Genomic DNA, 14386 nt, shown 5'->3' on the forward strand with positions numbered 1-14386 from the left:
AAAGTATGGTACGATTGCGGTAACTATGTTCACTTAGAATGTCTTTTATTGTCGTAGGTAACTGTTCATATTGTCTTTCAAATGCATATAAAGGACACTCCACTAATAAGTGAGGTATTGTTAGATCACTATCACATGCGTATCACAAAGGTTTGGTTACTTCTGTAGTAGGAAATCATGTATGATCTTGGTGTGTCCTAATCGTAGTCTGGACAAGACGTTTTTCAGATTGTGACACGAATTTCCTTAGAAATGTGTTTCTTGCAAACATAGGATATATGGATGAAATTTATTTATAAGAATTTTAAGATCTTCTAAATGGGTATGGTAATAGATCTCCGCAGAGGAATCGCTAGGATCATCGGTAAAAGTATTACTTAAAATTTGTTCTGTAATTTTGTTTTTAATTCTAGAACAACGGGATTTAAGATATCTTGGACTCAACATAGAATGTATTTTCTTTAGAAACTCTATCAATCCTTCGATATCCTCTGAGTAAGTTCTGGCGACACTGAGAGGATCTGAAGAACAATGGGCATTTGCAAAGAAGTCAATAAGTTCTTCCTGTGTTAAGTATTCATTGTTGAAGTTTTCTTTGAAGAATTGACTGGTGCATTTGGTAAGATCTTTTACTAGAGTTTTTAGTTTTTTGCTTCGTGGCTTCGGTTCAACGAAGGCATTTTGGTAGGTCGCAGCTTATCGGAGTATGCTGCAGTGTAGAGGAGTTTATCGACAAAGGAGCTGATTGTTGTACTGTAGTTTCAGTCTCAATAAGAGAGGATTGTGTAGAAGACATTGTCGAAAGGGGAGCTGATTGGTGTACTTCCTGTTAAAAGTGTAGATGAACATTATTTTGGGTATTGTTTGAAGGGGTCTGATTATTTTTATTGGGACACTGAGATGTAAAATGTGCTTGCTTCTTCCATAAGCAGCAAGATTGCTTTTTGATGGAAAAGAAAATTCGATAGGTGTTATCCTCATCGTTAATTAACATAGAATCTGGTAATTTGTCCAAGTTAGTTGGCGTTATAAAAGTGTATCGTCGGAAACTCAAGATATGCTTGAATGCTGGATTTGAAGTACCTATCCTGAGAAAGTCAATTGGAGTTATTAGATGTATACTTAAGTTTTTCAGTTGTTCTTCTATAACGCTGTGCGGAATACTTGGACATACGTTGGAAATAATCAATCGTTCATTTGGAGTTATTAGTCTTCGAGCTTGAATACGTTCTTGATTAATTACTACAGTTCCATTGTCGTTTGCTACAAACTCATCGACTGTCTGTTCACTGGTAAAGAAGATACAAATACGATCATTTATAATTTTAGAAATAGAATGTATTTTTCTGGGATCCAGGTTAGAAGTTACTGCATTAAGGTAAACTTCGATATTAGAGTTTGGCAGTGAGTGAAGTAGAATTGCTTGTTTTTTGTTTGGAAATTTATTTGTAGGTTGATTAAGAGCTGTAGAATATAATGTTGATGGTTGGTTTACCAGTAGATTGCCAGAACTTTCCATGGTGAAAGTTCCCGCTGCTGAATCTATTTCCATGCTTGGGCTAAATAACCTGAATACGGCCCTGGTGCTTATAATGGATCATTACCGGAAGGACTGGTAATTAACCTCACGCCAAATCGGTAACATAGTTGTTTACCCTTGATATGTTATAGATAAAATAGGAAAATCAAACTTACAATTTTTAGTCCAGAACAAGTAACACTTTTACACTGCACCTTTTTTTTTTCCTTATATGACGCATCAACCACGCAGGGTTATTAGCGTGTATGGATTGTGATACAGAGTTAGAACTTAACAATAGAATATTAACTATAGCAATACATGAATAGAAATAAACCTAGATCTATACACAGTAAAATATTAGATTTTTGATATCAGCTTGCAGTCTTTGAGAAAGGCGAAAATATTTTTAGTATTACTGTCTTTTCCAAAAGCACTGTTTAATGTTGATAGTATGTTATAGATTTTGCGTTGCAAATCGTACTTGGGGCACTGCAATAAACAATGTTTTACCGTTAAGACACTTTTACACATATCACACACAGGTTTATCAATACGTTTTAGTAGGTAGTCGTGTGTTAACCGAGTATGGCCAATCCGAAGGCGAGTGAAGGTTACTTGTTGTCTTCTATTGTTAAATTTTAGGAATTTTTTATGTATCCTGCCATATTGAATTAATCCTTTCTTTAAAGAATGCTTTCAGATCGGTGTGAAAAACTTTCGTATTCTCTTCTGCGTTTGGGTTAGTAGGTGCATTTTTTGCTATTTTATCTACAACCTCGTTTCCTTTGATTCCAGTATGTGACGGTACCCATATAAAATTAACTTTAATGTTTATATTTTCTGCATGTTTTAGTTCCTTTTTAATGAGAAGGAGTAGTGGATGATCACAGTAGACTTGGTTTAATGCCATTATTGAGACACTGCACCTTTGTTTAAATTTTAGATATAAACAAAATTCTACATTTGAATCAAAAAAATTCCTTATTTTTTTCAAACTAACAAGCTAATATTAAATATCAATTATCGCTAATTGCTGATATGTTTACTGTTCGGAGGTTCGATCGAGAATCAAAATTTTAGGTTTGTTGATGTATGGAGCTTTGTTTAACTTAAAGCCACTTCAATGTTTTGCTCGCTTAAACATCTAACATGTTCTCATCAAAGATTGTAGCTTAGAATTATTTGGTTCTCATTGGATAACTCAAAGCAACATACAAACTAGCGAATAGATTAGCTCAGTGTATGCGAAAAGATCATACTTTGGATCCAATGAAAATAATATAATTTTCAACTCTGTATTTAAGTAGAACGTTAAAGATTTCAAATAAAACTGTGATAAAATAAAAAAAAATCACACTTTTATTTTGGTTTGTCTAGAAACATATTTTTAATTAATTCTTACTATATTTTTAGGTCTTGCTTCATGGATTATGTGTTTTTCATTAGTCCTCAGTGGCTTGTTGACAGTGTATGCTGCCAAATTAAGAAATTATGTGAAACCCTTATACATAAAGTTATTCCATGAGATTGTGGGACTAGCATGCTTTGGTACCGGGGTCTACTCTTTATATCTAGGCCTTCCCAAATGGGGATTTGCCAGCTATGTGACAGCATCCGAGTTAACTGCAACAAAAACATTGGTGATCATCGTAGCAGTTTGGAGTGTTCTTGGATCGTGTGTGTCCATCTTTAATAATATTAAAAATGTATTTACGTAATACTGCCTTACTAGTAAGTAAAAAATATATAGATATAAACATTTTAGTCTGTAACGAAATATTTTGTAGTTATTTATAATTGTAGATATGTATTGAATTGTGTACAAATCGTTGAATCTGAATTCTTTTAATTATGTAATATTATAAAATAAATTCTAAATTTAATTTAATTTTAACAAAGACTAATGAAAAATATGAAACATTAGATTTATAAAACTCATAACAAAAGAAATTTTTATAAGATAACTTTAATGAAAGAGAAATTTAAAGTGCAAATATTTAAAAAAATAAAATAAAAAACTAATTAAAAATAGTAACACGCCCAGCTGCCAATGTAAGCATAAGCGTTGTTAGAAAGTTTAGTATGTACAATCACAGGAAGGAGTGTTTGTTGTTCAGAGCGTTGACTATAGTGTATTTTAAAAATAATGTAGAGTAAATTCTCAGAATACTAATCTTCGAGACACAAAATACATAGGTGTGCATAATTTACAATCCCTGCGTTTAATTTCATTAAGTATATGAGTTAATCGTTGAAAGAATATATTTCATAAGTGTGTGATAAATGTTTTGTTGTATGTACTTATGAAAGGTTAAATTTGATCTGTGTGCATACAAAATCATCTGTATATAAGTTAATACATACTGTTAACAAAACTGAATAATTATAGTAAAACAAAATAAAACGAAAAATATGTAAAATATTAAGATTTATTTAAGAACTAGCCTAAACCATACACACTATGTTAATGGGCAAAAAATCGAAAATAAAATTATCTCTCTCTCTTTCACACATACACACACATACACCACTTACGTGGATAATTCCCGTCCCTGACATTTTATCGTCTACACACATATACACACATACACATACAGACACACATACACAAAGTAAATTGCAGCTCCAGGGGACATAAGTTTCCCGGACTACGGTGTTCTTATGTGTGTGATATGTTAAGATCAAAGAGGTCACGCCTAGTCGAGACTAACTCCCTAACTCCCAAGCCACCACCACCATTTTTTAATCGCAAACATGACGTTAAATACGCTTTACTTGTTTTTGATGGCATCGAGAGGCCTCTCTTCCGTGATGCCGCTTGTTTACTTTTCTCTTTGTGAATACTCTAGAATTACCTCTTCTCCAAATATGTGCCCGTCGAGAAAGCCATTGACTTTGGGTTTTGACCTTGGTCACTGTCTCTTCGCACTGGGGCTTTTGTGTGCCAGACGATCGGCTGTCGATTTGGTAAACTGTGTTTGCTTACTTTGCCGGACGTCCATACGGAGGTTCTGGCCATCAAGTTCGTAACTAACTGTGCACGGCCTCAATGCTTAGGAATCGCTGTAATTCCATCTGGGGTACCCGTGGAAAAAATTGCTGTCTTATTTCTGGGGTACCCAACCTATTTTTTAACTAACCTATTCCAACTAGTTAACTTGTCAGGTCTAGTGCAATGTTAACCTATACTGGTTTGGTTTTTTACTATGTGCCTACCTTTTTATGTTTCTCTCTTCACTGTTACACGTACCTCATTAAGTTTCTAGACTTTCATTCGGATTATTTCTTAGTCCGTTAAAGATTCCATAGGTTTTTTCATTCATTTTATCTTGGATCGTTACCTCTTTGGTTTCTCTGTATATGGACCTTTCGGACATGTGGGGATATTCACAGCTTCCCCTATAATATGCTTCTGGGCTATTTCGATATTCTTTCTGTTGGTTGTAAAGGTGTGACCCCAAGCTACTAATTTATATGTTATGACTGGTATGATGATGCTGTTTGTAATTCTTACCTTCATTTTCAGGCTTAACCTGCAATTTTTTCCAATATGAGATCTTAGTGTGCTTCTTAATATCTTGTTCTTACTAATATCGTTGTCTGTTGACATATGGTGTGTATGCTATTCTTTTGCCCATCGGCACTTTTAAATGTTTTGCTTAGTTGGACTATTCTATCTGTGTATTGAACATCCTCACTTGGAGATCTGAACTTGCAAATATGTTTTGAAACATGACTGCTTGTAACTTCTCTGGGTTTATTGCGATTTTTCATCGTCTTATCGTCTTATCTTTTATATCACTTATCGACTTATCATCTGGTATGCTTGTTTCCTAGAGGGAAAAAAATCTGAGCTTACAATTTACAGTTATACTTCCAAATATTCTGACTCAGATGAATTGTTGTCCGCTGCAAGAGAATTTAGTATAGGCTCTATTCTGTTGTTAATAAAGTTCCCATTTTTTTTTTCAATTTCCATAACATGATTAATATATTTTTTCAAATTTTCTGTCGGTACTTTCGTCAGTAAAAGTTATATTATTTCGATCAACGTATCCTTTGACTTGAGCCCTTATCAATTCATTCAGATTAAGCTTACAACGATGAGGTGGTAAGCGAAGCATTTCAATCTCGCTATCTCCTCAATAACATATTTTTTATAATTTTGTTTATGGATGTTGAAATTTTTTATTTTTCTTCCATTGCGTAGTTGGTAAACGTTCAACTAATCTGGAGTGGCAACTTGCATTGTCCATCACATAAACTGAATGTGTAGGTATGAATGCAATCATTTGATCGAAATATTCCTCAAACATATCTCTGTTCATCTCTTCGTGATAATTACAGGTTTTATTTTTATGTTTTATCTTTCCAAACTCTTTCTACATAATGCCCCTCATTAATCCATGTTTCATCTAAATCATATTTCGATATTTTTCGTAGGTACTTTCATCTCCAATATATAACTTATTCGGATTTTAACAGCATTTACTGTGTGTCAGATTTTTACAAATGGACTATTCTACGAATGGTATTTTTTAAACAATTATCCAGCTCGACCTGAATTCGGTTTGGGTGAAGATTATACTAATTGATTTTTCTTCTTTTAACAATTTATATATAGTTGATATTCCATAACTCATTGGCGTAGACTACATTTCAATTACACTGTAAACGGTAAACATTTAGTATAACACTCATTTCGTTACGTAATAAATGTTCCTTCTTTAAAGTTTCGACCGGTCTAAATCACAAGTTCGATATTCGATAAAATCACTCACTATTAGCTATTACAAAAATCAGACTATAACCATGTCAGATCTCTTCATTCGCTTACTATTGCCTGAACAAGACTGTTCTGATTATAATAAACGAACCCAACAAATTAATGTAATTCCTTGATGTAAATCTATGATCTGTCTACTTATTTTATCGTCCATTATTCTAACATAGCAGGTAGTACACAATTTAGGGTATAAAGATGATTTGCACAATTGTTTATTCAAATAAACGACAAAATAGTAGGTAGCTGCAGCTGAAATATTTTCACTGGATGCAAGCACAACTACTAAAGTGTGCATACCAACTTATATTCATTTCTGAGAATTTAATCTATGTTACTTTTAAAATATACCATAGAATATAGGAGTCATATTGTTGACGTTCTGTTGACGTAAATATCATTAAGTCCAAATTAGTAAATGATGAAGAGGTTTCTGGTGTAAGCACATATTTATAAATGTTAGTGAAATAAGTCTTCTACTCACACTCCGTTATAGATTTTAATAAAGTTGGTTAAAGAGAATGGGCTACTAGTTTCGCTGTTTACAAACTTTTACAGCATCTTCAAGGCCCTTAAGAAACTAAGGATATCAGTACATTTATAATCTATACATGCAATGTAAGGTGATAATTTAATAGTTATTATAGATTCTACTTTCTAGCACAACCTCTGCCTTTCATGTACTCTCGAGATAAAAACAAAAAACAGACACAAACATACAACACAAATATGAAAATTAATATAAGTTTCACATTAAAACGCACGTCGGGACCCCTTATATGGTCTGAGAGTCTTAAAATTAAAAGATTAGTTTCTTGAGGGCCTGAAGATGCTGTAAAAGTTTGTACAAAGCGAAACCGGTAGCCCATTCTCTTTGTTAATAAAATCTCTCCAGTTTCATAACTCGTTTAACTCTAAGATCCTCCATTATCGCGTTTACTGATTATTTATTAAACTTTTAAACCAATAAATCGTTAGTCCAATTGGCGCCAATGATAACACTTATTGCTCATTCCAGTTAAAGTATAAGGTATCATTTAATGATTTTTGCCTGATTCTGAATTTGCCTGAATTTAACTAAAAATCTCCTGTGTTTTTACAAAAATTCTAGATTCAAAAGAAACAAATTAGGTAACAAAACACTCCTATTTTTTAAATGTAATTTTGGTTAGTCTATGTTAAAAGCAACAATATCACTATAACTAAGAACCAGCTGTGCTTCTCATGCTATTCGCTCCGTGCGTGACCATGGTAGGGGTACCTTGAAACGATGCCAGCGTGCGTAGCGGCGAAATATGACAAAATTGGAATCATGGAATTTTTTTACGCATAAATTTTATCAAAAATGTGTGCAAATACATGTTGCGTATTTAATTTTGCTAATAATAGAAAAAATAGTAAGTGTAGTTTTTATAGGTTCCCAAAGATTACATATAAATTAGAGAGAAGAAAAATATATATCCGTGCTATTAATATGAAAAAGTAAATATCACATAGCCTCATTTTTATGCAATTGAAATAGGAAATATTTAAATAATTTACCTTAAATGATATTTTATAAGGCTTCAAGCTAACTGCAGAGTGCCTGATGACTTTAGCTTTTATATCATACCTTTTACTATTACTGTTTTTAATTATAAATATGCTCTTTCACGTGAAAAACTTGATTTGCCAGTACTAGATTTTTCCCTTTCTTTTCCGTTTGGGGTTAAAAAGATATATTAGGATAAATTTTGAGAAACTCAGTTTTTAATACTACATTTATTTTGTACATAAACTGAAAAAATATAATTAAAAAGTTAATTATTAATAATTGTCAATCTCGCCTGTATTTAACAATGTCAAACAAATGTCATATATTTAACCTGAAAATTGGTAGTTCCAAAACAGTCAGATGAAGGCGGTAGGTGTCGCGTCAGTCACGCACGGAGCGAATAATAGCGTTAAAATGTTCAATAACAGCTAAGCTGTTAAAAATGAAAATCTAGTGTATGAAGGGTGTACTTAATTTCTGCAAGTTTTTCAGAAAAATTAAGATAATCTGTTTAATACTGAATTTTTTTATTAGAAAAACTAGCAGGGTACCTATATGGTAAAATATATATTACCAAAGAAGGATATAAAAGTTTAAAAGTACCTGGATCCTGTATTTATCAAATAATAAATATAAATATACCTACTTGTTATTAAATGTATAAAAGCTATATAGATATCGGGTATTGAATCGTCAGACGGGCCATAGGAAACGTAATGGGTAATTCTGAATTGATGAATTCCTACTTCCCTAATTATTTTACATCAAAAGGCATAAGAAAATATTTGTAGAGGACTGAAATCTGTATTAAAAACAGATGTTAAAATTGTTCTATGAATTAAACATACTACAAAATTTTGTAAAAATATAATACATTTTTCAGGCCACTCCTAAAAGTCAGGCTACACGCATTGCTAGAATATGACAATGTATGACGTGTTGCTTTTGATCATATTGACGTAAGATGCTTGACAATATTTGAATTGTCATATTTTTATTTTATGATTAAATTATAAACGATAAATTTTACTAAATACTACTATTACTACTGAACAATAAATATTACTTGGTAAAATTATTATTAGTATATTTTTTATCAACTATAATGTTTTTAAACGCCAAAATTTTGGCAATTCAAATATAAAATATCAAAAACATCAATATGACCAAACACAACGTCATACATATTCTTGCAATGCGTGTGGCCTGACTTTTAGGGGTAGCCTGAAAAATGTATTATATTTTTGCAAAATTTTGTAATACGTTTAATTCATAAAACAAGTTTAACATTTGTTTTCGATACATATTTCAGTCCTCTACAAATAGTTTCTTATGCCTTTTGATGTAAAATAATTAGGGAAGCAGAAATTCAACAATTTAGAATTTCCCATTCAGTTTCCTATGGCCCGTTTGACGATTCACTCAATTAGTATGTGATTCTCCTCTTTTCATTGTATGTTTGATGTGTGTTTTTGAATTTTCTCTTTATCCTTCGTCTATAAAGGATACTTGTAGATTTTTACAAGATCAACTTATAAACTTTTAATTTCATTTTTAAATTGTTTTTACCTACTTATAATATAAACGCTTTCTTACTGGATTCCTTAATACTTCCCCTATATTGATCTCCGTTAAACAATGTTCCGTTTTTGAACTCATCTTATTTCGAGAAACTCACTTAGTACTTTTAAAACAAATCCACAAGAAAAATGAAATTCCTGTAGTTGCCTGTTTACCACGAATCACAAAAGTTTTATTTAAAAGTTCTTTATAAAAGGTTTATAATTAAAAAAACCTTTCGGGCTACATCAAGGACCGTTTTCGGACTAAAAAGTCTATCATCATTGTCTTATTACCAGGTAAACATGAGTCAAGCTACTAAATGGGCAAAAAACCTTAAAAAGTTACAAAATTTGTTACATTATTCTTGAAAAGATGTTGTGATGTTAAAGTATTTAACAGACACCCTGCAACGTAAGACTTCCAATAGGGGTTGTTACTGAACCTCACACCTTGTGTCTGAGGGTCAGCAGCAAAAATTAATTTTAATAAGTTGCCATTTAGAACCCATTCAAGGTCAGCAACAACCCCTATTGTTAGTCTTATGTTGCCACGCAAGGTATATGTTAAATACTTTAACATCACAACATCTTTTCAACAATAATGTAACACATAATAAATTTGGTAACTTTTTAAGTAATATTTAGTGACTTGACTACTCATGTATACCTGACTTGACTTTTTAGTACGAAAACGTCTTGTGTTGTAGCTCTAAAGGGTCTTTTTAATTATATACCTTTTATAAAGGATTTTTAAATAAAAGTTTAAATAAAGTACTGATATAACCATACTACATTGACATTCTTATTATGACCACAACAAGAATCAGACTCAAATATTTAATATCTATATCTGTACATAATATAAGTTGCACATGTAAAAATATCAACTATCCAAACTTCAACTATCGATGTCTATGCTTCCTTTTGTGACAATATTTTCAGCCCAATTAAAAAAGGACGACCTATCATCTCAGATGTTATAGTTTAAATTCCCAAATTACATCTGCCTTAAATAAAAAGTTTTCTAGATTATAAGTCTAGGTAATGACAATGTTTGTTGCAGATCTATTGCCATCTAATACACGTTTTTTATTTTCACAAAATGGAAATTTTGGGACGCTGATCCTTTACGAAACTAGCATCCACATAGATATCATTTATCGTCCTTATATACATTTTATTACTGAATTATTTTTCAATTTTTCTGTTACCCCCGTCATTATTATCATCAAGGTGCTACAGCTCAACCTTCTCAAGTTTTCTGCGCCATTCTGCTCTGTCCCTCTCTTGGGTTTTCCAGTTGTAGCACAGATATTCTCGTTATCCTGTGTTACGCCGTCTATCTACCTTAGTTTCGTCTTGATATTCCCATCGGCTGCGCCGTTATAATCTTTTTGATCATGTTCGATTTTGGGACTCAGGCTATATATCCTGCCCACTCCATACCACTTTCTTTTTGAAGTGGTAATATCTTTCCCACCAAACTTATGCTCATAGATATATCCTCATATTCTGCCTTCATTGCACGCTCCGAATATTTTGAGTAATATCTTTCTTTCAAAAATTGATAAAGAGGCTTCGCCCATAATTCGTCATTTGGATTAGGGTCCATGCGTCGGATATATGCGAACGGGGACCATGATAACACCTATTTGTAATTACCTATGATCCGGCTTTTTATTTGCTTGATATGTTATTATCCTGGTCAACCGATGTCCCTCGATATATAAACTCTTTTATCTTTTCGAAGTTTTGGTCATTGGAAATAAGATCTGCGTCAACATTTCGGACTCTTGTGTTTATGTTAGTCGGCATAAATTTGGTTTTATTTTGATTTTATATGTAATTCCATTCATTCTGCTGCTAACATCGTTTAGAATTTCCGTGATTCTCGCCTTGATTCTTGTAATAATGTCCACGTCTTCAACATATGCTAAAATTTGGACTGATCTATTAAAATCTAGTTTGCCTGTTTTTTTCTAAGGCTATGTTACGAAGCTGCCTACGCATCTCCCTGCCCTAACCCCTAATGTGTTTCAAATGGGGTTGACGTGTCAATCTGAATTTTTACTGCTGACAGCGTCTTGGCATGCGACCATGGTCACATCTATCTAACTTATTTATAGCGTTGTACCGACTTGGTCTTGTCACTATCATATGCCGCTTTAAAATCGACAAACTCTGATACCCACTCTCTGACACCCACGTATGATTCCTATATTTTCCAATATTATGTAATGAAGATAAATACATTTTAGTTGCATATTAGTTTCTGCAATAGTGTGACTATTTGAGAAAGGAATGATAATGATATTTGATAATTTGAATTACATCTTGTGGTGATTTAGTTGGTTGAAAGTTGTGATGTCCCTTTTTGGATTTGACGAGGGAGTTGTAGTTCCTGAGATTTGGAGATTTAGTTGTTTTTATATTTAGTTTAAAAATAAAAATGTAATTCTCAAAAATATAAATTATATTCTCGTTCGTAGATGGCGCTTAAGCGTATGTCTGTAGATATTTTAAATATTTACTTTTATAGATGGAAAAGGTATTATTTCGTTAGAGCTTATCAGTGAATGGTGGTACGATGTAGCGAAACCAAATTTTGACTGTCTATTTTATTTTTATTCTTATTTTTCATTCCATTGCTCCAGTATGGAGTATTAGGGAATCGTTTTCATAAAGAAATTTCCAACTAGAAGAATTGGCATGACGTGGATACAAATTATAAATCCCCGTTACAGTGCATTTCGGTGCATTCGTCGTCTGTTTGTTTTTTAACGTTAGAAAACACAGATTTGGGTCGAATCCTGAATTCGATTTTCGATTTATATTCTGGTTTTTGTATTTGTTCAACTTTTTAATTTAAAATTTACTAAACTGTTAATAAAGGCAGGTGTATAAACGTTCCGTGAGTCGTAATTGTATAAATTTGTGGTCAACTTTCTTAATTTCTGTGGTGAGCAACTGGCCAAATATGTACTAAGATCCTTTTACTATTAACTTTGTTATTATTTAAATTAAGACGATGATAATATATCTGAAAAATTTGAAAGATAAAATACATTTTAAGCAAGGCAAACCCTATTTCCAAAAGTATAACGTAGACCCTTCACACACTTAAGAGATAAATATAATTTGTCATAAATTATTTTCTTTACATTATTGATCCCGATATTATTAATTTCTAATGTGGTTTCGCCTTTATAGAACTAAATCATTATAAGTGTGATTAGATTCTCTTATAATATCACTGGTATGTTTGTTGTAATCGATATAACTTCTATTATATAAACATTATTATTGTGTAGTTAGATCTCGTAATATTAGATTCATATTTCTAGCATGCATTGTCCTAAATATTAAGTATTTAACCAAATGTAAATATATAATTTATTTTCTTATGAGTTTATTTTTTTTCCGATATTTTTTCAAATCAAAGATCTGATTGCTAACAAAGGCAATATAGTTTTGCTTTTGATATTAAAAATCCCAAGGTCATACTATAAAGAGTAAACAGCAACCGAACAAGTTATCCATAATAAATGTCTATGCACCCACAGAAAACAGTGATTACTTGACAAAACAGCAGTTCTATAAAACACTAGAAGAAAACGCCGAAAAAATCCCGGGAGAAGATATTTATATTAATCCTTATAGGAGATTTCAACATCCAAATAGGCAATGAAAATTGTTTCAGAGAGGTTGCAGGTGCAAAATCAATGACACAACAAACAATAATTAAGAAAGACTATATAATTTAGCAGCGGGATTAAACATGGCCATAAATAGCACGAGATATAATCACAAAGAGATACACAAAATAACATGGATGAGACCAGGAACTCTGGACGGAAATCAAATAGACCATGTACTGATTAAAAGGCGAGTTCAATGCAAAAATTGGGGAAGGTCGACGAGGTCAGACTGTAAGTCCTTATGGTTTCTTCTTCAAGTGCCATCTTCGTTCCGAAGGTTGGCGATCATCAGGGCTATACGTATTTTCGAAACTGCTGACCGAAACAATTCGTTGCTGCTACAGCTATACCATTCCCGTAGATTCTTTAGCCAGGAGTTTCGTCTTCTTCCTATGGACCTTTTTCCTGCTATTTTTCCTTGCATAATTATTCGAAGCAGTTCATATCTTTCGCCTCTTGTAATGTGTCCCAAGTTTTGCAGTTTTCGTTTTTTGATCGTAAATAAGATTTCCTTTTCTTTATTCATTCTTCTCAAGACCTCGACATTTGTGACTCTCTCGGTCCATGATATTCTCAGGATTCTGCGATACATCCACAGTTCAAATGCCTCTAATTTTTTGGTATCACTCTTTTTAAACGTCCATGACTCCATTCCGTAGGACAGCACAGAAAGTACGTAACATCTCATCAGGCGAACTTTCATTCAAGGCGCAAATCTCTTCCGCAGAACACTCTCTTCATTTTAGTGAATATGGATCTGGCTTTTTCTATTCTTACTTTGATTTCTGCTGAGCTATTGTTGTCTTCATTTATAAAAGTGCCTAAATATTTGTATTTGTTAACTCGATCGATAATTTCATTGTGTAAATATAAATTTTGGACATTTTGTGTTGATTTTGATATTACCATAAATTTAGTTTTCTTTATGTTCAAAGATAGTCCATATTCTTCGCTGCAGTCTGGTATCTTATTCACCAATGTCTGTAACTCTTCAAGTGTTTCTGCGATCAGAACGGAGTAGTCGGCAAATCTCAGATTGATTAATCTAACACCATTTATTTTAATACCTACGGATTGCTCAGAGAGTGTTCTATTCATTACGTCTTCGGAATAGAGATTAAACAGGGTTGGTGACAGTATACACCCTTGTCTCACACCTCGCTTTATTTCAATTTCTTCAGTGGTATTATTCTCTACTCTCACTACTGCTTTCTGATTGTAGTACATATTTGCTATTAGTCGGATGTCTCGTTTATCTAAATTCTTTTCTGTCAGGAGTCTGATTAG

At 32.5% G+C, this 14386-nt stretch overlaps 1 protein-coding gene across 1 annotated transcript in view; it reads left to right on the forward strand.

Moving 5' to 3' along the window:
• Window positions 1–12770, forward strand: part of LOC140434947 (transmembrane reductase CYB561D2-like) — a 29285-nt gene extending 16515 nt beyond the window's left edge. The window contains exon 3 of the mRNA XM_072523589.1: window positions 2936–12770. Coding sequence (XP_072379690.1) covers window positions 2936–3240 — 305 coding nt within the window. The 3' untranslated portion in view covers window positions 3241–12770. The remainder of the gene's footprint in view (window positions 1–2935) is intronic.
• The last annotated feature ends 1616 nt before the right edge of the window (window positions 12771–14386 follow it).

The sequence above is a fragment of the Diabrotica undecimpunctata genome, chromosome 2, assembly GCF_040954645.1.
Source record: "Diabrotica undecimpunctata isolate CICGRU chromosome 2, icDiaUnde3, whole genome shotgun sequence".
NCBI lineage: Eukaryota > Metazoa > Arthropoda > Insecta > Coleoptera > Chrysomelidae > Diabrotica > Diabrotica undecimpunctata.